We start from the raw sequence: 22,983 nt of genomic DNA on the forward strand, positions 1-22,983 counted from the left end.
GGTCTTGCTTCCCAGTCTGGATTTATTCACGATTTTTCATATCTATTTACTGATTTGTTGTAAAAAAACAAGACACACTGCTAAAAATACAGAATTTAAATCTGCAGTAAGAAAGCCACTTTTTCAAGCTCACCCTTGTGTCTTGGCATAAGCTACCCACCGTTCAGAATTAACTTTGACTGGAGGTAGCGGCCACAGCAGCTTCTTTTTTTTTTTTTTCTTTTTCTTTTTTTCTTTTTTTTTTTTTTAAGGTTTATTTATTATTATTTTATCTAAGTACACTGTAGCTGCCTTCAGATGCACCAGAAGAGGGCATCAGATCTCATTACGGATGGTTGTGAGCCACCATGTGGTTGCTGGGATTTGAACTCAGGACCTTCGGAAGAGCAGTTGGTGCTCTTAACCACTGAGCCATCTCTCCAGTCCATGAAGGCATTTTACTTTTTTTTTTTTTTGGTTTTTCAAGACAGGGTTTCTCTGTATAGCCCTGTCTGTCCTGGAACTCACTCTGTAGACCAGGCTGGCCTCGAACTCAGAAATCCGCCTGTCTCTGCCTCCCAAGTGCTAGGATTAAAGGAGTGCGCCGTTTTAAAAATCTTGACAATCTTAAATTTATCCCAAAGTGTACGTACATAGCAATCCAGAAAGTCCTAAATTTATCTTCTGAAATTTACCACAAAACAATATAATAAAATAAAAATCCAAAGCATCCTATTCATCACTGCTTTTACACAAGCACTGAAGTCACCTTACCTTCTGGAGAACATCTAAGGCCGTAAGCACGGCTTCCTGTAAACTTGTCAGGACTGCTTCTGTGTAAGACGGGAGGATGAAAGGAGAGGCATCAGAACTGATGGGGACAGAGACAGCGCTGTGCAGGATGACGCCCAGCTTCTGCAAGTCGGCCATGCTGAAGCCAGCTTTTATGTGCTGGTAGAGGGCAGGGAAGATCTGAATTAAGGCTGTAAGGAAAGGCTGGCTGGGGATAAACGTCAGCTCATCGACAGTGCTGGGCGGCTCTGTGCTTTCAGAACCCGTCCTGTGCCAGGTGTTCCAGGCAGCCCACCAGAGCTTCAGATCTTCGAGTTCGTCAGTCACCACAGGAGTCTCCGAGCTGCATCTGCCAAGCTTTTCTCCAATGGAGTCTGTCCTCACAAACGGCCTGCTCAGGCCTGGGCCTGGAAGGTTTCCCAGAAGGACAGGTACGGGCACACTAACTGCAGGGGTCTCGGGCTTCTCTGAGTCTCGGACAGGGGACACAATCTGTAATATTTCCTGGAAGCTTTTCAGAGCGGCGAGGGACACTTCATTGTTTTTACTGAGTGCAGCTGACTGGATGTGGTCAAGAAGAACATCCCAAGCTCTTGAGAAGTCTCCTGTATCAATGAGAGGGGGTGGGGTGTCAATCAGTGTCACTGAGCAGATCCTCTCCGGTACTCTGAAGCAGGGTTGCTTTATCTTCTGCTTACACTGACAGAGAAGTCAAAAGCATAAAACTAGGATCTAACATACTAAAACTATGACCCATGGCTGAGCAGAGAGGCACTTGCCACACAAGACTCACAACTGAGCCTCATCCACAGAACCACAATGCCTGACGGGCAGCCTGCCTCCACAATCCAGACACTCCTACAGTGAGACACCAGGTGCAGTCAGGACAGCCACACAGTGTGGCTTCCCAATTCCCTCAAGCCAACCTCCACTTCCACCACTCATGTGAGGCAGAATGCCCACACATGCCCTCCCATACATAATAAAAATGATAGTTAAAAATACCACATCCCGGGCTTGAGAGATGGCTCAGTGGTTAAGAGCACTGACTGCCCTTCCTAAGGTCCTGAGTTCAAACCCCTGCAACCACATGGTGGCTCACAACCATCCTTAATGAGATCTGACGCCCTCTTCTGGTGCATCTGAAGACAGCTACAGTGTACTTACATATAATAATAAAACTTTAGGCCGGAGTGCAAGGCCAACCGGAGCGAGCAACCTTCATTCCCAGCAACCACATGATGGCTCACAACCATCAGTACAGCTACAGTGTACTCATAGGCATAAAATAAAATCTCTATCAATAGGAATGTATATGTTAAGTGGGGAACATACCTCCTTAGAGGTTTTATTTTCTTCTGCCTAAGGAGACTAGAATAAAAATATAGGTGATAAAAGAAGCACTCTCAGCGGCGCTGTGGCTATACATCTACCTTTATTAATGATTTAAACACACAGCCCCCTGCCCACCACCACCTTTTTCCCAGGATTAAAGGCTGAACTGGCATTTCCATGGATGGCAGGCAAGTGGCTATAACTGACCTCTCTGCAGCCTAAGATGTTCTCATTCCTAGTCTCCAGGGAAAAGTTACTACTCACAACTGCATGACACATGATTTCCATGTCTCAATGTCTAAAACATGCTATGTATCATGCTTCATAAAATTCACTGTCGTCTTCATATACAATTCCCTTATGCCTCTGCATTTTCTTAGACATTTTTCAGTGGGCTAGCAGGATGACTGAAGCTGATGACTAGCTTCAGTTCTCATGGCCCACATGGTAGAAGGAGAGGACTTATCCCTGAACGTTTCCCTCTGACCTTCTCTCTCTCTCTCTCTCTCTCTCTCTCTCTCTCTCTCTCTCTCTCTCTCTCTCTCTCTCTATCTATCTATATGGTATGGCATATGTGTGTGCTCCCTGCCACATACACACAATAAACACTGAAAGAAAGCACCAACCAGTAAGTTAGCTTTGTAAAAGTCTACATATAATTATGTATTGCATATGGGTCTGTTAAAAGCAAATTCACTAGTGTTCACATTATAAAAAATTATTCAGGCCTCCTGAGATGGCTTATGTCTGTTGGCATAAAGTAAACACAGATGTTAAAAGTGACGTTTTGTATGTTCCTTCATATGTAAATATGATGTATATTTGTATTCCCATCATATGTAAATCATACATAAAGAAAAAAAACAAATTAAACAAAAATACACTAGGTATGGTGGCACACAACTTTAATCCCAACACTTGAGAGATAAAGGCAGCCCGGTCTACAGAGTGAGTTCCAAGGACATCCAAGGCTGTCTACAAAGACCCAGTGTCAAAAACAAACAAAAACACTAGAGGAGGCTGGAGAAATGGTCCATTTGTTAACGTGCCTGCCAGGCAGGTAAAGGAGGGCCTAAGTTTGAGCTTAATCTCCAGAACATATGTTAAACAATCAAACAACAAACAAACAAACAAAAAACAGGTGCAGTGGGTATGAGCTTTAATTGCAGAGTGCTTGCTATCTACGTATAAAGGTCAGAGTTCAAATCCCTGACCCCTATATAAAAGCTAGGTGTGGCTGCATGTGATTCTGTAACTTCAGCACTGGGGGACTCAGAGTCCGAGTGCGCAGGGAATGGGTAGAGGGTGATGGCAGGACATCCAGTGCTGCCTCCTGACCCCCACATGTTGCACTCGCTCACACGCTTGGGCAGCACTGTGGTCCAGCAGTACCGCCGTCCATTTCTCCATACTCTCCCCAACACTGCCATTCAAACCAAAAGCATTACAACCTCCCCTTGGGTTCTCAGTCACACAGCCACTGGCATCCCTAACTGGACGCTCTTTGTTTGGGGCACTTCTTGCACACTCTGGGATGCACTCATTACCGCTTGCACCACCTACTACTACACTCCAGGCGACCGAAGCACTCTCCGGACCCTAGTGCTACAATACAGTCTCCAGAGTTAATACGTCCTCTATAAAATGAGCCTAAGCTTGCCGTGCTTGAGAGCCACCGATCTGATCTGCATGAACAGCCTCCTCAGCAGTCAGCCATGCCCTTTAATTCACACCCCCCTTCCTTCCTCCCCCCCCCCCCCACCTGTCCTCACCTCTCCTTCTGAGCTGATGAGGTCACCTCCCTGTGACCTCAGGCACAGTGCTGTCTTCTCGGGCTGCCATGCAGGCTCAGAACCCACTCTAGACTCACAGTCATTAACTGTCTTTGTGGCATGTATCACTGTGGCCACTTTGGGTTTAAGGGCATAATTATGGCTCTTCTCTCAAGTCCAGCCTTGTGTGTATTCTCTTCACCACTGGACTCTGAAAGATGCGTCCAGAGCAGGTTCTTTCCCTCGATGAAATGAGCATGCACACCACACTAAGTCAGGCCTACAGTTAAGACTGCTGACTATTCTAGTACAATATATCAATTCCCAAAGAATTTCCTAAGTATGTTCCAAATTTCCTTTAACACAGATTAGTTGTATAAGCAGAAAAAGACAATATTTGCACACCTAGAGGCTGCAGCAAGTATCTCCTGGTGTTGAAGATCCGTGCTACTCCAGCCAATGTCAATACCCAGGTCTCAGCCCACTGCTTCTCTGCCGTGTCTCTTGAGTGATGAATTAAAATATTTCCACCTCCAGACTCAATCTTTTCTTTGTCTGCAGTTGTAGAAGATTCTCGAACTCGGTCCAGTAGATGAAAGAGTACCTAAATATTTATTTTAAAGATCATATAAAAATATTGATGAGTTAGCTTAAGATATGGCAATAGAAAATAAAAGTTATAAAAATATGTAACAGTTTTATCAATCCACATAAATTAGAGAAATTGACTAAAAAACACAATTGTGTATTCTTAAACTTATCCTTAAGTTCATGGAATTAGAAAGTAAATTAACAGATAGAGCACTAGCCAGGACTTGTTATCAGTGGAAACATCTCTGGGATTATAACTGAGACAAGAATCCAGGCAGAAAGTATTACCATGGGATGTCCAGACCTCAGGACCAAATGAGATGTTGGGAAAACCAACCAACAAGCAAAACTTAGCTACAACTTGGAGAGTTTTTACACTCAAAGGAAAATAAGAACAAACGGGGGAGGAGCTCTGAACAGAGTAGATGTGTCTATGAAACAGAAAATGTCACAGACAAGATGAACTAATAGTTTAGGCACATGGTCCTGGGTTCAAGACCCAGCACAGACACAAAAAGAGAAAGAAGGACAGGAGAGTATAGGAGAGGAAAGAGAAATCGGAGGAGGAAAAGCAGGAAGCTGAAGCAGTGGTAACTGTGGTGGCGGTTTTACATGCAGCATTAAGGAACTAGTGACCCTCTCAGGGAGAAAGAATGGACTAGTGAATGGAGATAAAAGTGTCTAGCTTTTGTGGGAACCTCTGCTCTTGTGTGCCTCTCTCTCTCTCTCTCTCTCTCTCTCTCTCTCTCTCTCTCTCTCTCTCTCTCTCACACACACACACACACACACACACACACTCATGCGTCCACATGCATATATACACACACACACAGTAAAAATAATGAAAATCAATCTTTAAAAATTAATTTGTTTGGGCTGGAGAGTTGGCTCAGTGGTTAAGAGCACTGGCTGCTCTTCCAGAGGTCCTGAGTTCAATTCCCAACTACTACATGGTGGCTCACAACCATCTGTAATGGGATCTGATGCCCTCTTCTGGTGTGTCTAAGGACAGTGACAGTGTACTCACATACGTAAAAGAAACAAACGTCTAGGAATGACTGTTTAGAAAGTGTACACATGTGACTGAAAGCGGAAAACGAGCAGCCCCACCGTCCCCAGTACCTTCCAAATAACGGTGTGCCAGGTGGAGTGCTGCAGCAGGGTCCCGTGCGCTCCGATCGTGGAGAACAGGGTCTGCCCCGCGCTCTTCCTCACGGCAGGGCGGGGGTCCACGCAAAGCTCCCCCAGCTTGGCATAGAGACATAGCCACAAGCAGTCGAATGGCGGCGCGGGGTGGAACGGCCGGTTCAGAGACACTCCTTTCTCCTCGGCCTGCTTCTGCTGAGCTGCCTCTTCTTTATTTAATTCTTTTTCAATCGTTTCCCCTCTTTGGAAAAAATAATCTGAAATATTCCACTAAAAAGAAAAGTATAGAAACATAATTTTATTCACGAATTTTGTTCTAAGCTTCAGAAGAGATTCAATACAAGCATTTCCCTCATCAGTGCCTCTAATTTCAAGAAAAGGTGGCTAATTATTTTGTCTTATCATTAACTTTTATTGTCCTGTACTTTTTATTATGAAAACTTTTCAACTGTATGTAGAAAGAAATCATTAATTTCAATGTGTTGATATATATATATATATATATATATATATATATAGCATCTAGGCATTATAATTCTTTTTTGTCATTATAATTCTTAACTATACAATATACATTAAGATCTTAACTAAAACAATAGCATCACAACATAATTGTATCACTTAATAACTTCTAATATCATACAAAACCCAGTTCTTATCTTCACATAGCACAGACTATTATTCTCAGCGGTGGTGAAGTATGTGAGTTAATGACGACAGCGCTGTGACCATCCACAGGAAGTGAGGGAAGGCCTTGAGTGCTGTTAGAGCGCACAGTCAGTCAGCTGCTCTGCTCTTTGACAGCAGGGAGTGTCTGACCGAGTAGTCTTCCATGGCCATGGTTTTCATAGAAAAATACCAAGTTAACTACTTTGTGTGAGAAATTTAAAGTTCAACTTTATGGAATTTCTGAGTCACAATAAACACTTAGGAGATCCTAGATAAACTACTTAACTAACTTGGGAGAGAAACATAATTTCAGCTTTACACACTCTCGCAACTGTAACATGAGGTCAGAAAATCTAAACAATTTCCTTAGATAAACTACAGACACTGGGGGCAGTTCTCCTCATATCTGATTCATATGAAACACTTGCAATACGCTAACATACTAATTCCATATTCAAGATATGTGAAATGAGATTTAAATGTCCATAATTCAAGAATCCACAAGTACTAAAGATACACAGAGCCTTCCACTACAACATGCTGTCTCCTGTGTCTAACAGTTTTGTTGACAGACTATGGGTCTATACAAATAGTAAATAAAGCTTTGTTATTAAATAGTCTATGAAAAAATGTTACAAAAGTAATATTTTAGGTCACTTAATCTGTACACTACATCAATCATGATTTTTTATAAGATTTATTTATTTTATGTATATGAATACACCATCACTATTTTCAGACACACCAGAAGAGGACTCAGATCCCATTACAGATGATTGTGAGCCACCATGTGGTTGCTGGGGTTTGAACTCAGGACCTCTGGAAGAATAATAAGTGCTCTTAACTGCTAAGCCATCTCTCCAGGCCATGATTTTCTTTATATGCATTTACTATTATTGTTTCACAAAGTTCTCTCATAAACTCAGCAAAACTCAAAGGTCAGTATATCAAAATTGTTTCAAATGTCCCACCACTAATGGACTGTTTCCGAAATTATTTACTAATTCATGGAGGATATGCTTGGTACTTAATAGTCAGTAAAACTGTCAAGTGTCTACCCTGTATTTGTAAGCATTCCCTGTTAACTACATAAGTCATGTAAAAGGGTCTCACCATGACAAGGCAGTAGTACTTACCAGTAAGCCTATTGACGTTAAGCTGATGTTAAGTTCTTGGTTATGCAGTCCAAAGCTACCTGCAACATCTACAACTATCTGTAGGCAAGAACAAGGCATTGTGGGTAGGAAGTCTGTCACAACCAACTGAAGACACTGAAAGGCAGTTCTTATTAATGATTCTCTGAAAACAAAAGAAACGGGAAATGTGAACAGAAAAGAAAGGGGGTGGGAAAACTTTACAATAATCTGAACCCAGCAAACTTTTATTTTAGAATTTTAACAGGGATGCCCTCCCTGGTTGCACAGTACCTCAACAGCCACATAATTACTTATGCTTTCTCAAATACACAAGAGTAAAGGGACCTTGATGAGATTAACAAATAAGATTAGATTCAATCCCGGCATTTGGGAAGCAGAGACGGGGAAATCAGTGTTAGCACTGAGCACCAACCAACGACCCGACCCAGGACCCCTGCGACAGCGCACTGAGGGGAGGCTGCCACAGCCCCTTTCTCCCTCATGCACCAAAGCTGTCTTCTGTGGCCCAGTGCATGCACAAGTGTGCTTACTCAGTAGCCGAGGGTAAGTGCCTCTGCTACGGCTGTTTTTAATATCTACACAGTACCTCTTAAAAGTACCTAAGCACAATTACAGATCTGTCCTGTGAGAAAAGTACAGTATAACGTTCACAAGAGGTAGATGGTCTTGGAGAAAAAGTTCGGTGGTATTCTGGCTAGTTCTTTAGTCCACCCTACAGACTAGAGTCATCTCAGGAGAGAACTGTAATTGAGGGGCTATCTCCATCAGCTGGCCTGCAGGTGACTGATGCGGGCGGGACCCTTTGCACTATGGCCTGTGTCACCCCTGGACAGGTGGTCCTGGGCTGTAAGAGAAAGCCTACTCAGCAGTCTATGGACAGCAGGCCAGTAAGCAGTGTCCCCATGGGTTCTGGGGCAGTTCCTGCCTTGGCTTCTCTTCATGGTGGACTCTGACTGTGACGTGTAAGCCCAGTAACTCAAGTTTCTTTAGGCCATGGTGTTTATCATAGCCAGTGAAGGTCACCTGGAACAAATGGTAAGTAACGTAAATAATGGAGCCTTCAATGTTCCAGAGTTTCTCAGCACTGGATGCACATGGACTCCTGCCACTTTACTGCACACATTCTACTCTGTGCTGTGAGTTAAGAAAGTCAGCTTCAACTTGACGCACACTGGTCTTTTTTACTTTAATAATCTCAGAGTGTTGGACTATAAGGACATTTACTATTACAAATACTTAAACATTTAATTTCTCTAATACTATCATTAATTGTCTCTGTAGTTTTAACATAACACTGCAGTGCCCCTGTCGCTAGAGTGTGTGTGACAGTGTGATCTCAGACACGAATACCCAGGACCTGTTTAATTTCTTCACTGATGTTCTACCCTAAGCTAAGTAAAATCCCACATCCCATTCTACTGTGCTCTTCCTTCTGTATCCCTATTTATTTAATGGGATTTGACTATTTACCTATGCCCTAAGTGTGAGGATCATTCTAGACTGCACTTCTCCCTTTGTCCCCAGTCAATCTGTTACATACCTCAAACACCTGTCACTTCTAGGAAGCACCTGTCAGTCCGCCCACACTTGCTGCTCTCTCTCCGTGCCCTTGTCACAGTGGACTCTGTCAAATGCACATCTGACTACAACTCTCCCGTGTAAACTCCTCACTTGCCTCTCAGGCATACTCAAAGTAAATGCAAATAGCCTTTAGACACACAGGATGCCGTATGCTGTGGCTCCACCCCCTCCACTGGGGCTTTGCCTGGCTTACAGTAAAGTGCTCTCTTCCCTGTATTCTCCTTCTAGGGGAGTGGCCATTTATTTGTGTACTCAGAACAGCCCACAAGCTCAGTTCTGGGAACACAGTAAGCACAGAATAAATGTTTAAGAAACAAATAAATAGTCATTTTAAAGCAATTTCTTAAGAATTTCCTAATATATGGAGTCCTTAATACATTATAAAATGTTAAGTTATTTATCTTATAATAAGATCTTATATTCTAATATAAATGGCACGAAACAGCAAATCTTCTATCCCTTTAAAAGCAAAACAATACTTGCGAGTTCCCAGAACTGCCTGGGTAGGTTATGAAGCACTGTGACAGGGAGAGCTAGGGCATGAGCAGCAGGGCAGAGATAAAAATTCTCACTGCAGGCCATCAGGATGGCACCCTCTGACCTCTTACACGTTGCGTATCCATTTTAAACACTTACCCTTGATCATTTCTGATTGCTCCCATGACTCCAAGAACTAACGGCCACCCAGGCCCAAGACTGTCTCCCTGGCTTTGCAGAATCTGCAACACACATTCTAATTGCTTGAGTCGAATATCTGGATGGTTAATATTGGACATCTCTTTTAATGGGTTCAATAAAAGCAGCTGTAGTCTCTAAAAAGGGAACAAGAAGGTAATTAGGCAAAGATGTCCAAAACACGGCAGGTAGCCTTATTACAACTGCCACTGCCCCCCTCCCATCTTTCTGCAATGCCCTCTCTATGCTGCCCAGTTGGACTTGAGCTCAAGTGATCTCGTGCCTCAGTTTCCCAAGTGCTGTGACTACCGAGTGTAGCACCCATCTCTGCTGTTCCTGTGAGGTTCAGATTCACCTCCATTCACAATACTGCAGTAAACAGAAATTTTCTAGTAAAAGAACAGAATATGATTTCTCTAGCAATGATCTTTAGAGTTTTGCCACTTGTCTGCTTTCCTTCAGTGTGTACAATTTCAGGGGAAATGTGGGGCTACCTCTCCCCATAGACCTTGCTAAAGGAAATATATCCTTAGCTACACTTAAAGAAAATAATTCCCAATATCTAGTATTATCTTTCATTTACTGTATTAATGTATAGCATGTATTTAAATGTAAAATTATCAAGTATGATACAATAAGATCTAACTATAAAGTCTGAAATGATATGCTTTAATAACAATTATTAACATAAATGACAAAAGCCACAAAACTTGCTGAGACAAAAAGTACTCTGTGTTACCTCTTTTGACATGTTAAAAGCACTTCACTATTTAATTTTCTTCTCTCCAAACTTTGTTCTTTGTGGCTGACTTACTAAACACATATTTAGTAAGCTTTTACCATGCAATGAATATTGATCAGACATTGAGGATATTGAAGCAAGTAGAAAAGGAGTCTAATTGGTCTTTATCACTACTGATTAGTGTTTATGAGTGTGTACCATATCATACATGTGCAAGTCGGAGAACAGCTTGCAGGAGTCAGCTCTCTCTTGCGACATGTAAGTCCTGGGAATTGAACTCAGGTTGTCAGAATTGACGGCAATCACCTTTGCCCACTGAGCCATTTTGTCAGCCATGACTTTATATTTTTTTAAAGCCTTCTTTTTTTTTTTTGTTTTTTTGGTTTTTTCGAGACAGAGTTTCTCTGTATAGCCCTGGCTGTCCTGGAACTCACTTTGTAGACCAGGCTGGCCTCGAACTCAGAAATCCGCCTGCCTCTGCCTCCCGAGTGCTGGGATTAAAGGTGTACTCCAGAGCTACCAGGTTTAGTGACATATATTCACAGTTTCAGTACTCAGGAGGCAAAGGCAGGAGGACTGAAAGTCTGAAGCCAGCCAGGATTCTACAGAAAGACCCTATCTTTTTTTTTTTTTTTTTTTTTTTTTTTTTGGTTTTTCGAGACAGGGTTTCTCTGTATAGCCCTGGCTGTCCTGGAACTCACTCTGTAGACCAGGCTGGCCTCGAACTCAGAAATCCGCCTGCCTCTGCCTCCCGAGTGCTGGGATTAAAGGCGTGCGCCACCACGCCCGGCAAGACCCTATCTTTAAACATCAAGAGCAGTGGGTGTCCTGAGTGTTAGGGTGGAAACAAACAAACAAACAAGAAAACAAAAAACAAAAAAAGAAGAAGAAGAAGAAGAAACAAGCAAAACAAGCCCTTTAAGCTATAGCGGAGGAAAAGGAAATCACTAAGAAGCAAGCTCCACAAGAGCAGAGGTCTCTCTGTCCTGCCAGCCACCCTGTCCTGTTCTAAAGGTGACAGTCAACAATGGTGTGCTGAAGTCATGTGTAGAATACAGCTACCAGACAATGAGATGGTAAGGGGACTGGTGATGGCCGACAGATACTCAAGTTTACTCAGTGTTGAAACCCTGAAACTTCAGTGAACTTAAAAACAAACACTCCACTGTAAAATTCGTGTGAATGGCAAAAATTCTGCCAGTATAAAGTGACAAAAAGATTTATGGATGAAATCTCTTTTATTGGAGCTGGGGCCTTGCCGAGTAAGCCTGAGCATGGAGTCCAGACCTACATAAGAAGGCAGGCGGCACAGCAACCACCCTCAGCCCCGGTGCTCACTGCAGCCTGTGGGTGGAGCAGTCCCGCTGCTTTGGGGAGCTCCAGATTCACTGAGAGATTGTCTCAAGAGTGAAGCAAGCCCTGCCTGGTGGTGCGCGCCTTTTATCCAAGCAAGTGCTCGGGAGGCAGAAGCTGTGAGTTCAAGGCCAGCCTGATCTACAGAAAGTAAACTGAGTCATGGTAGAGGAAGACGTGCAGTGTGACCCCAACTTCACGTGCTTGCTGCTGCAACACATGCTTTGTCCCTGGGTCGTGAGAGGGAGGCCCAGAGCTGCAGTAACTTAATTCAGCATCATCTAGACTCTTTTATGAAGACCGCCATAAAACTCTGAGTGATCCGTAACCGACATGTAAAATAGAGTATTAAGTTTAAGGATTCTGTTTTAGATATTGGCTTGGAGCATACATCCTAAAATCCCAGCACTTGGAAGGGGAGGGCAGGAGGCCCAAGAATTCACGGTCATCCTTGGCTATAAACTAAGGCCTGCCTGTGCTACATTAAGACAGTCTCACGAAAGCAAGGCTATGCTAGAGTGTCACGAGGTGACACTAACATAAAACTGCCCCTGCAGTGGCCTGCAGACAGCACTTTTACCTGGTTCTGTGAAAGGGGAGGCTCGTGGCTAAACGTCAGCCCCGCTCTAATGAGTGCCGTCAAAGCTTCGGCTCCCCACTCTCGCATCCGAGAGTTTGGATGCTGGCAGACCTGAAGAGACACACGCTGGGTAAGCTTACGTTCAAGTACACACGTGAGGTGAGAAATACACATTAACCCGAGAACAGAAAAAACAAAAGGGTATTGCAGCTTTTGTTACGTTTTTATAACATAAAAATATCATGTATTCAGTAAAGAGTAAAAGAAAAATTATACCTAATTATTTTCTGTGCGCTTACCTTCTGAATAAAGGCAAGGGAAGCAAGAGAGAAAAAACAAAGACAAGATGAAACCAGAACAAGTCACAGGAAAGGAAGGAGAGAGGTGTGAGAGCGCAGTGAGCTGACCCTAAGGGTGTCAGCTGTTCCTCGTTCCCATTGGCCCGAGGGCTCGGCCCTCGCTAAGGCAAGCTCAGTTTACACAGCACTATGCTCAGTTCAGTCTCACCCAAGCCGGCTAAGCCATAAAACAGTCTCATATGTTAGTAACATCCTTCCTTAGTAAATTTAATCCCAATAAAATGAGTAAAGTCTTAGGAAGAAGGGCAGTATCGTTCTCAGGCCTCGAAGGTGACATGAAATGATCATGGTCCCCAGCACACACAAGCCGCTGGAGGTAAGCGCCAGCTCACTATCTGGGCGTGTCTCTCCACCAGATCCTCACTCACTGTCTGTGACCTAGTGTCAGCCCAACAGCTCTCTCCTCTCCTGCTACCTCCACAGCAGCAAACTTGTGAACAAGTTATTTGTAACTCACTCTCATCCCAAATTGCTTCAAAACTTCAGAACTCCCTGGAGTGGAGCAAGAGACTGTGATGTAAGGAAGCAGACGCTAACACACACCTGACAGCACTGCCATTTTACAAGGTAAACACTTACCCATTGTTTACAAGATTCACCCTTCCCCAAGCTAAGCACAGCACAACTATAGTCCTCTGAAAAAATACACTGCGTGAGGAAGGGGGTCAGCTAATATGTCATTATGTTGGATCATAAGATCAATGGACATGATTTTATCAGTAAACAATGATAGTATTTAAGCAAGACACTTCACCTCAAGTAGATGGCCAGTCAGAGGTCTCCATAAAATCTCTATCCTGTGCATATTAACCAGGCCAGTTTCTAATAGTTTGGCAACAGCAAATAGAGACGGTTCCTAAGGAGGAAGCATATTACACTTTGATACATTGAAGAGAATTCTGTGATGACTAATAATAAAATACAACACAACAGTGATTCAATTGTGATTAGTTTGTGCATGTAAAGTTAGCAGGAAATACAGTAGACCCTGTTATCATGAGACAAATCTTTCTGACACTCTAAATCAACTCCTAAAGTTACCACCAAAGTGTACTGGCAGAGAAGTGACTAAGTTACAGATCTTAGAGACCTACAAATCTACGTTTTTTTAAAAAATTCTGCATTCTTAATATTTTTATGGTGTTGAAAATAAAAATTTTTAAAAAGAAAACATTTGCAACATGGGAATGTTTAATAGTATCTTTTCCTTTCCTAATGCAGGTTACACTAGGGATTCAAGACAAGTGTGGCATGGTCTAATCTATAGATGCCCTGAGGGTTGGGGTAGAAAATTGCTATTTATGGGTAAATAAGGTACAAGTTTAAGACTGATGCCTACAAACCGCCTGGTATCTCATCTTGGCTAGACCACTGAATAGCTACATAACTTACATAAATTACAGTATCTAGTGAAATTTTTGTGTATAAAATGGAGATATTACTATACAATTAGATTGTGTCAGAAAGTCAGTCTCCCCGAGGAATGGCTCCCTAGGGTCAGCACTTCTCTGTCCTCCTCATTTAATGAGGTGGACATCATAATGATCTGTAGCATTTCAAACAACATATACATGTTCTGCATTCATACCTGAAGATTTTTTAGAGAAGATATTTTAACAACTTTTTTTGTTTGTTTGTTTTTTCAAGACAAGACAGGGTTTCTCTGTGTATCCCTGGCTGTCCTGGAACTCACTCTGTAGAGCAGGCTGGCCTTGAACCTGCCTCTGCCTCCTGAGTGCTAGAATTAAAGGCATGTGCCACTGGCTTGTCTTCATATTTGGAAGTGATCAGACTGTGCTAATTTTTAAATGTAGAGGGGGCTAGAGAGATGGCTCACTGGTTAAGAGTTATTTTTAAATGTAGAGGGGGCTAGAGGGATGGCTCATTGGTTAAGAGTGCTGGTTGCTCCTGCAGAGGATTGAAGTGTAGTTCCGAGAGCCCACACTGGTGGCTTATACTACCTATAATTCCAGGGGATCTTACATCTCCTGGCCTGCAAGGGCATAGGGCCTGTGCACATGCGCGCGCGCGCGCGCGCGCGCGCGCGCGCACACACACACACACACACACAGACACAGGTATAAAGGGTTCCATTCCATTTTTATATAGAGCTAGGACCTCAGGACAATCAGACAAGCACTGTGAGTTGCTCTCTCACCTAACAATTTTTTTTTCTGTATATATTTTTGCTGTGATTGAATCAAACCCAAGACCTCCTACAACGTTGGCAAGTGCTTTACCACTCAATGCTGTTAGCCTCAAACATTCCATTTCAAATAGCAATTTCTAAAATATGGTTAAGTTCAATTTTTTCTGTGCTTTACAAATTTAATAGAAAATATTCTGAGTACAGAAAGAAATGTTCTTGAATGCTAATATGCAGAAGTCCTAGTCTATCCTTACCTAGCAGGAAGGACAGAGTCCTGTTCTATTTACTCAATTAGTAGACAATAAAAATGTTTAATCTTAAGATGAGGAGAATCATTATCTTCAGAAGAAACAATTAGTTTCTGATTTTCCACTCCAATGAGGGCAAAGCCACCACCAAAATCTACAGCCCACGTCCTAACTGCAGTCTTGTGTTTCCTGCATCGTAAGTGGTCCTGGCAAGCACTGTCAAGATAGTTTGTGACAGCTCCGTATAAAAGCTGTGTTGCATATAAGAAAGAAGGGACATAACTTTAAGCCCACTACACACATGGACAATCAGCAGCTACATCGTGCCGTCTTTACTCCTGCTAAACATCTGACAGGCCACTGCAACCAAAGCCCCAGCCCTACCAGTCAAACACTAGGGTGACTTTTATACCTTGTATAACTAAAAAGAAATGTAGATTACCACACCTTATTATTTCCATAGGCCATATCCATTGCTTCTAGAGATAAGGAACAAAGTGCATTTATTAAATGATGCAAAGATACGTCATCAAGATACCTAAAATGAAAATGAAAAAGACAATTTCATCTCAAATATACAGCTCAAAACAGTGTAGCTGTCAGTTTACAACAGGGTCTTACTGTGAGCTTTCAAACAGTCTAGAAAGGATGTTGGAGATCACCGGCAAGTCTGTCATCACCGCTGTTGTCAGAACCTAGAAGAAGGGGGACGTCAGTGTAGAGTGTGCGTGACATTTCAGGAAGCCCCCACCAACCACAGGGGCTGCCACTTACTGTGCTGGGCCCTTCCACTGCTCTGCCAGGCTTCAAGGCACCACCACTACTAGGCTTTAGTCCCAGAATCCACACAAGATGCTAAAATCAAAACAAGATAAAACCATAAAAGTTTTAATAACTAAAATCAATGGTAATAGCTCACAATGAAAACTAAACACAGTAATATCCTAATAATTAGCAGCATTCACATGAAATAATGATAGCATGAGCAGTAGAGTCTATGACACTGTGCGCAGAGTCCATTGCTTCCTGATGCATTGCCAACACTTGCTTACTTCTTGTCACGTATCTGCCTCATACTATCTCTTAGGCCTTCCTAAAGGGCCAGCAGGCATTGCTTAACTGTTAGCAGCCATACATCTAGAATCCAACACTGCAGCAGATATACCTGAAGAGTTGCCAAGACAAGTTGCCACGATGTTCCGAGAACAGCGCCGTGACAGTGGGCCAAGTTCAGCAGAGTCCGCATGCACTGGATATTTTTGGAAGTCAGCTATGTTGAAAAGAAACAGATGTAGCAACTGCTATAGATTCTTAAAAGTTAACAGCTTACAGATCAGCAGGAATGCATTCAAAGACTGTCTTAAATGGAAACCAAGAATACTAGGAAAAGAAGTTTGGGTGGTTTTATAAAACACAAAGTTGTGTTACTATAGCTGGAGTGACAGTTTGCTGAGGAAACTGTTTGCCACATTGCCAAATGGCTTTAGAACTCATGAAACGCAGCCCACCTGTTACCATAGCCACACAGGTGAGCCTCAGTGTGGCACAGCCCGAGGACCAGTGTCCTGAGGACTTGATGCTGTTATGCAGTTCTGCTCTGCTTGCTGCCTTCACATCCCTCCTAATCTAAGAAATGTATGAAGACTCGAAAGGGACTTCCAGCCCCTCACTGGGCCGTGCCTCTGGCGCTCACAGTACTAATGCTTGATCTCTCTCAGGCACTGCGGCTGGGGCAGGTTAATGATTCAATCACCACGCTAGAGAAGAACTTAGATACTTAGATTGTCAGCAATGCCTACTGCCTTTAGAAGACATTTGGAAAAATACAGTTGTTAGTGAAGCTAGGTTGAAATGTTTTTGCTACTTACTGGCTCTGATGTAGAAAATCTTAGGGAACCATATCAAGTTCAGAAAGGCGCAGTCTTATTACTTAGCCTAGGGACCTTTTGTAGTCAGGGGCGAGAACACTGGCAGCACTGGCAGCACTGGCGACCCGACCCTCACTGAGGCTGGACTGGTGGTGATTAGCTTCCTGTACCCATGATTGCCCTCAGTTTCCTGATATGACTTAAGATAAGCTGATGAATAGATATGCATTCTGAGGATTTAAGGTGGATATGACTGATTTTTATATAAAGGTTTAGATCTGTGACTCAAGGATTTTACAAGACTACTTTTAAAGATACATAATAAAATAATTACTCCTTTCTTTGTAACCGCAAATTGCTGCCTGCCAGTAAGAGAACCTGGCTGAGAAAACCCCCTTGCTGGCTTACACTTTGTTAATATATAACAAGTCGCTGAGCTATGAATATACGTGGGTTTACCTGGGTTTGGGGAATAATTTGTTTTCGTTACCTGTCACTACTTTAACTTTATTTCTTGTAAAGGTGCAGGGGACACACTGTGTTTTCACAATCATTTACCAGAAGAAAACCAAAATGTGACCGCACTGGGATTCTATACTGCTTCAAAGATCTTGCTGGGATGGACAAACTATGGAAGAAAGACCAGAGTGGAGAGCTGGAACACTGTTCCCTCCATTCATCGCCTATGTGTATGTGTGCATATATCGAAAGCTTGTGTGGGTGTGTGCTGCAGCTTGCTCCATCCACCAACTGGGTGGATATATGTACTGCTTGCTGGAGCTTTCTTCTAACTATTCAATGTGTGAATGTGAATATATCTGTCTGTCTGTCTGTCTGCATGCGTGTATGTAAATATTTGAGTGTATGAAGTTACTGGACTCTGCCTTTTGTTTCATCCACTGTTCCACTGTTCCTTCAGAGAAAAGTCTGCTGAATAACTTCTCTACTCGCAGGCTGTCATTGCGATCAGCCCCTGTAGGTATCTGAATCCACTGCCATCAGCGGCTCTAAGCACTGACCCCCAACAACTGCCTGCCTCAGTTTACCCACCAGCTGGATGCCAAAGCCACATAGGTGTGAGGGTTGAAGTTCAGAACCCCATAATCCATGTTAATGCTGGGAGAGCACGGTGACTCATCTATAACCCCAGCAGCTGGAGATGGAGATGGGCCACCTAGACTAGCAGGAGGCTCTAGATTCAGTGAGTTAGAAACCGTGCATCAGCAGATAATGTGAAGCAGCAGAGGAAGACCTCTGGTCTCATACACAAACATATACGCACACTTGCTGCTACACATGTGCTTACATACATAGCAATGGGCACACACACATGCATGCACAAAGAAAGTTAAATTAGTATACTGGCTATAATCATGTCAAGAAAATAAATAATTACTATGTTCAGGAAAAGGAAACTCAGAAAGTAATACCATTTGGAAAGTACAAAACTGGAGCACAACAGAGGCCCTTGACCACTAACTGGTAACCACAATAACCCCAACCCTAGTCAAATTACCATCACTGTTCCTTGAGGCTGCACTGCAAGAGGCTGACCCACGGCCACAACTTGCTGGTGAGACTCGCTGGACGGGCTGATCATCATAACACTTTGGCCCTGGATAGAATATGCTAGAACACAACAGAAAGCCTCAGTGCATAATAGAGCTCACGTTTCTGCCAAGGTACTATTATATTGTAAAAGATTAATCGGAATAAAGTTCAGTTCAGCCCTTCCAATTAAACAGCAGCACTGCCATTCAGATGTATGTGAACACCTGACGCCTAGGTGCAAAACGCAACAGAAGCAAACGTGAAGGAATCTTCCATGTAAGTTGTAATTATAAAATGCTAGTAGCACGTTTTATGAGCAAAACAGAACTAGAACACATGAAGTATTTTAAACATGAATCAATGTGTTCTTTTCTAGTTATAGGCAAATAAATTTTTAGTGTGAAATCTGGGTATCACATTGAAATATATAAAAATTAAATGTAACAAATCTTAGCGTTCTCAACGTATTAGCCAAGATAATTAGTTTTTTTTACCGTTAGTATAATGTAAGTGGTGGAAATATTATAGTTGTACTAGGCTAAACAGAAAACCAGTAGTCATCATTCCAACAACGTACTATAGTTACAAAGGAAGGCCATAGTTATAGCACATATCTTTTTTTTTTTTTTTTTGCACATATCTTTATAACATATAATTATTACTTAACATTGCAATTACAATTTAATCTCTCCACCTTTTTTTTTTTTAAGGATGAGCAGAAGAAAAGAGATATATTCTATGTAGCCACATGGGAAAGAGAAACAAAGAGTCCAATGACCCTAAGTCTCATTTTCTCTCTTCCCTTTCAGGAGATAAAAGAACTGTTTTGAAAAGGACAAAATGGAAAGGCAGGAGCACACCTGCCCGGAGGGAGCACCGTCCATGCACAGGATGGAAGGAGCCTGAACGTGGAGTTCCTATCCCCCTTCTCTGTTGGCACCCCAGCAGATGGAGGAAGCTGTGCAGCTTAGTGCTTACATTTATTGGAGAGTGTCGCTGCAGTGGTGGCGTTCAGCACAGTCAGAGCATAGTGTGGCGGCAAGGAGCCTTTGCATATTGCAGTTATAAAGGCGTCTCTCGAGGTCACAAGGCCCAGTCTTCCACAGAGAGCAGCCATGGTCAGTTCAGCCTTCAAAATGTTCTCGGTGGCAGCCTCATCTGTGCTGGAAGACAAGCGCTCGGTTTATCTTACCAGCTTATCTCAGTTACGCTTTAGAACAAGATTCGGGCGTATGTACTCAGGGAGGTTTCAAGAAAAGCTAAAACCAATGTACTTAGGATGGAATTTTAATCAAGTAATCAAATATCTAAAGCCTGACCTATACTATGTGATAATTCATAGGTGGAATAAAGAACTTAAAGATTAAACTAAAAATATCAAGCATTCTCTGTGTTTACTGAGACAGGGTATTTATTCAGGCTGGCCTCAAACTCATTCCAATCCAGCTTCACCAACCTCCCAAGTGCTGGGTTACAGGCAGGAACCACACCTGGCATCAAACATCTTAACGTCAGCTAATTCTGGGGAGAAATAGCAAGCAAATGATCATCACTGCTAGGCAGTGGCAAGCCTTGACATGACCCAGAGCTCCATAGTTTGAAAACTGTATCTCTGATGAAAGCATCAGGACTATTCTGGTGGGAGTGCGGAGCAAACTCAGGCTTGGTGTGTGTGTGTGTGTGTGTGTGTGTGTGTGTGTGTGTGTGTGTGTGTGTGTGATGTTCTTACAGAAAGAAGGAGACAGCAATGCTAATCACCCCAGCTTCATCACGACAGTGTGCACACAAGTTATCATACTGTACATGGAATTTAATTCTACTCACACGGAAAACTAGGCATAGGAAATAAATGCCTGGGACACAGGGAAGTTACTGTAGCGTTGGCTTTAACTGCAATGACACAATGTAAAGCTTACAGACGTAGACGTAGTACCTGGCGTCGAGGAGGAGTGAGAGCGCAGCGAGAAGGCCACACCAGCAAGCGCTCACCATCTCTTCCCAAACAGCTCTGCTCACTGCTAAGGAAATAACAGTTAATCAGGTGACACCATTACAGCGAGCTGGCAGTCTGTGAGTCAATAACTCAGTTATTAGGTATCACACACTAATATGTGCAATACCCAGATAATGAAAATGCAGAAGCTGTGATAGTTCCATTATAAAAAAAAAAGTCTTGAAGTTGTTTTAAAACATGAGAGTTAAAACATGATAGTCCACTATGCAGTTAAGAAATATCTTTTTAAAGGTACATAATGCCAGTTCCATTTCCTTCAGTAGCCAAGCTGTCTATCTGTGTGATCAACTGGAAATTAGTGTGGACTAGCGTCTAAAGGTTTGCTCAGCTAGAACACCATTATATATGTTGAAAACGAAGCATAAGTAAATACACTGAATCGAATGGCACTCGGCACCTCACAGTTGGAGATGAGATTTACAAATATGTAAAGCTAGAACTGACCTTGTAGAAATGACCTAGAAACAGAACCTGGGGTGACTTCATGGTCTTTAGTACAAGGAAGCAGACATTTCAAATCCAGACACTTGATAGGTGTCGTGCCCACAGGTCAGTCTCAGTTCTGTCTACCTGGGCTCCCTGGAAAACTGATCAACACCTGGACTGGACTGGAAACATGAGCTCACTTGAGAGCATCTTGTGTTGAGTTGTAAGGGGACGGAGGAACATGAGACACGTCAAAAGAACACTATCCAGCCTACAAGAGCAGCACACTAAAAAAAAAGGACAGCCAGTGAGTATAATTCAATAAAAATCCAGGTATATTCAAAAGTGAACATCTCCAAAACCTGGTATTTTTGCTTCCTCACATACTGATATATCAAACTAGTAGCCAATTAAACATAGGAATAACCCTGTGTTAATCTTAGAGTGAATAAACCAACTTGGGATACATCCTTCTAACAAGGTCATATAGAACAAGAGCTGAAGAACTGTGCTCCACATTGTAGGAAAATATCCTCACACAGCAATATATTAAAAAACAAGGGACCACAAGGAGAAACACTGGGACAACTGGTAAATACGAATAAGACCTAGGTTAATATTAAATACTAGATTGATCCTAATTTCTGATATGACTGCATCAGAATCGGGGAGACTATGATTGGTTTTAGAAAACCACGTCCAAGTATTGAGCGGCAGTGAGACAGCACGTCTAGACTTCATCTTAAGTAGCTCAGAAAAAAATACAGTGACATGTGTACAAAAGCAAGAGGAAGAAAGAGCAGCATGGTGACGTGTCAGTATCGGGGAAATGATAGCACAGGGACACTCCCTCAATTCTCCCCAAAGTTCAAAGGACTGAAGAGTAGCAGCAGTGACAAGCAGGGAGCCACAGCACACCTGTTTCCTGGTCCATCGGGTCTGATGCCGCCTGCTCGTCTCGCCGTTCTGAGGACTGTGAAGAGGCTCCCTCTGTGACACTGGGACCCTCTGCTTCCACCTCTCCCAACTCTCCTTCTATCATGGTGGTGATTCCGCGGACGAGATCCAACAGGCAGTGGAAGGCCACGGACATGGCATAGCCTTCTGGGATAGTTGGGGGTTCAACTTTGTCCAGCATCTCTAGGCTGAAATCACCAGAAATACAAGCACTAATGAGAAGCCACAGGAAAGAACCACAGAAAACCATTTCCATAATTTGTAGACTCTAAAAATTACTAATAGGAAGGAAAAGAAAAAAGGGAGGGGCTTTACTGAGCTGTTTCATTTGGAGAAGGATCTCCAGAACTTTAAAATGATCTGAGGGGCTAGAGAGATGGCTCTGTGGATAAAAGGTGATTGTTGCAAAGCCTTGAGATCTGAGTTTGATCCCCAGACCCACATGATGGAGGAGGGAACTGACTCCTGCAAGCAGTACCCTAACCTTCACACATGTGCTACAGCACACATACATGTGTACACACACACAATGTATTTTTTTTAATGTAAAAAAAAGATCAGAAAAATTATGGCCTCCGTGACATCTTCACTATTCTTTGGTGCGAGGAATATAAAAACCAACAGAAAATGCACTAACATAGATTATGGCACTTCTCAGCCTCTTACCTTTAGAGTGACATAGAAGATAAAATAAACCCACAAAGAGGAAGATGCTTTCCCTCAGAGAAAGCACAACCCCGAGATGTTCAGAGAGCACTGAGGGGGGGCATGTGTGTGTCCAGTTCACATCCACTGCACAGGAGCAAGTGTTCAGAGAGCACTGAGGGGGGGCATGTGTGTGCCCAGTTCACATCCACTGCACAGGAGCAAGTGTTCAGAGAGCACTGAGGGGGGGCATGTGTGTGTCCAGTTCACATCCACTGCACAGGAGCAAGTGTTCAGAGAGCACTGAGGGGGGGCATGTGTGTGTCCAGTTCACATCCACTGCACAGGAGCAAGTGTTCAGAGAGCACTGAGGGGCATGTGTGTGCCCAGTTCA

The 22,983-nt window shown here is 42.9% G+C and overlaps 1 protein-coding gene across 5 annotated transcripts in view; it reads right to left on the reverse strand.

The window, feature by feature from the left end:
* Mon2 (MON2 regulator of endosome-to-Golgi trafficking) overlaps positions 1 to 22,983 on the reverse strand; it is an 84,821-nt gene that overhangs the window by 18,507 nt on the left and 43,331 nt on the right. For 3 of the 5 annotated variants that reach the window (XM_021173735.2, XM_029482363.2, XM_085843217.1), the window contains exons 12-26: positions 21,906 to 22,132; positions 20,481 to 20,565; positions 19,526 to 19,710; positions 18,513 to 18,625; positions 16,294 to 16,398; positions 15,903 to 15,983; positions 15,750 to 15,823; positions 15,576 to 15,666; positions 13,486 to 13,587; positions 12,373 to 12,483; positions 9,659 to 9,834; positions 7,421 to 7,583; positions 5,592 to 5,885; positions 4,284 to 4,482; positions 754 to 1,376 (exon numbers count right to left, since the gene is read on the reverse strand). In XM_021173735.2, the coding sequence (XP_021029394.1) occupies positions 754 to 1,376; positions 4,284 to 4,482; positions 5,592 to 5,885; positions 7,421 to 7,583; positions 9,659 to 9,834; positions 12,373 to 12,483; positions 13,486 to 13,587; positions 15,576 to 15,666; positions 15,750 to 15,823; positions 15,903 to 15,983; positions 16,294 to 16,398; positions 18,513 to 18,625; positions 19,526 to 19,710; positions 20,481 to 20,565; positions 21,906 to 22,132 (2,629 nt within the window). The remainder of the gene's footprint in view (positions 1 to 753; positions 1,377 to 4,283; positions 4,483 to 5,591; positions 5,886 to 7,420; positions 7,584 to 9,658; positions 9,835 to 12,372; positions 12,484 to 13,485; positions 13,588 to 15,575; positions 15,667 to 15,749; positions 15,824 to 15,902; positions 15,984 to 16,293; positions 16,399 to 18,512; positions 18,626 to 19,525; positions 19,711 to 20,480; positions 20,566 to 21,905; positions 22,133 to 22,983) is intronic. The other 2 variants (XM_021173736.2, XM_029482364.2) reach the window with 1 other exon arrangement.

The sequence above is a fragment of the Mus caroli genome, unplaced genomic scaffold, assembly GCF_978045245.1.
Source record: "Mus caroli unplaced genomic scaffold, Mus_caroli_1 scaffold_9, whole genome shotgun sequence".
Lineage (NCBI taxonomy): Eukaryota > Metazoa > Chordata > Mammalia > Rodentia > Muridae > Mus > Mus caroli.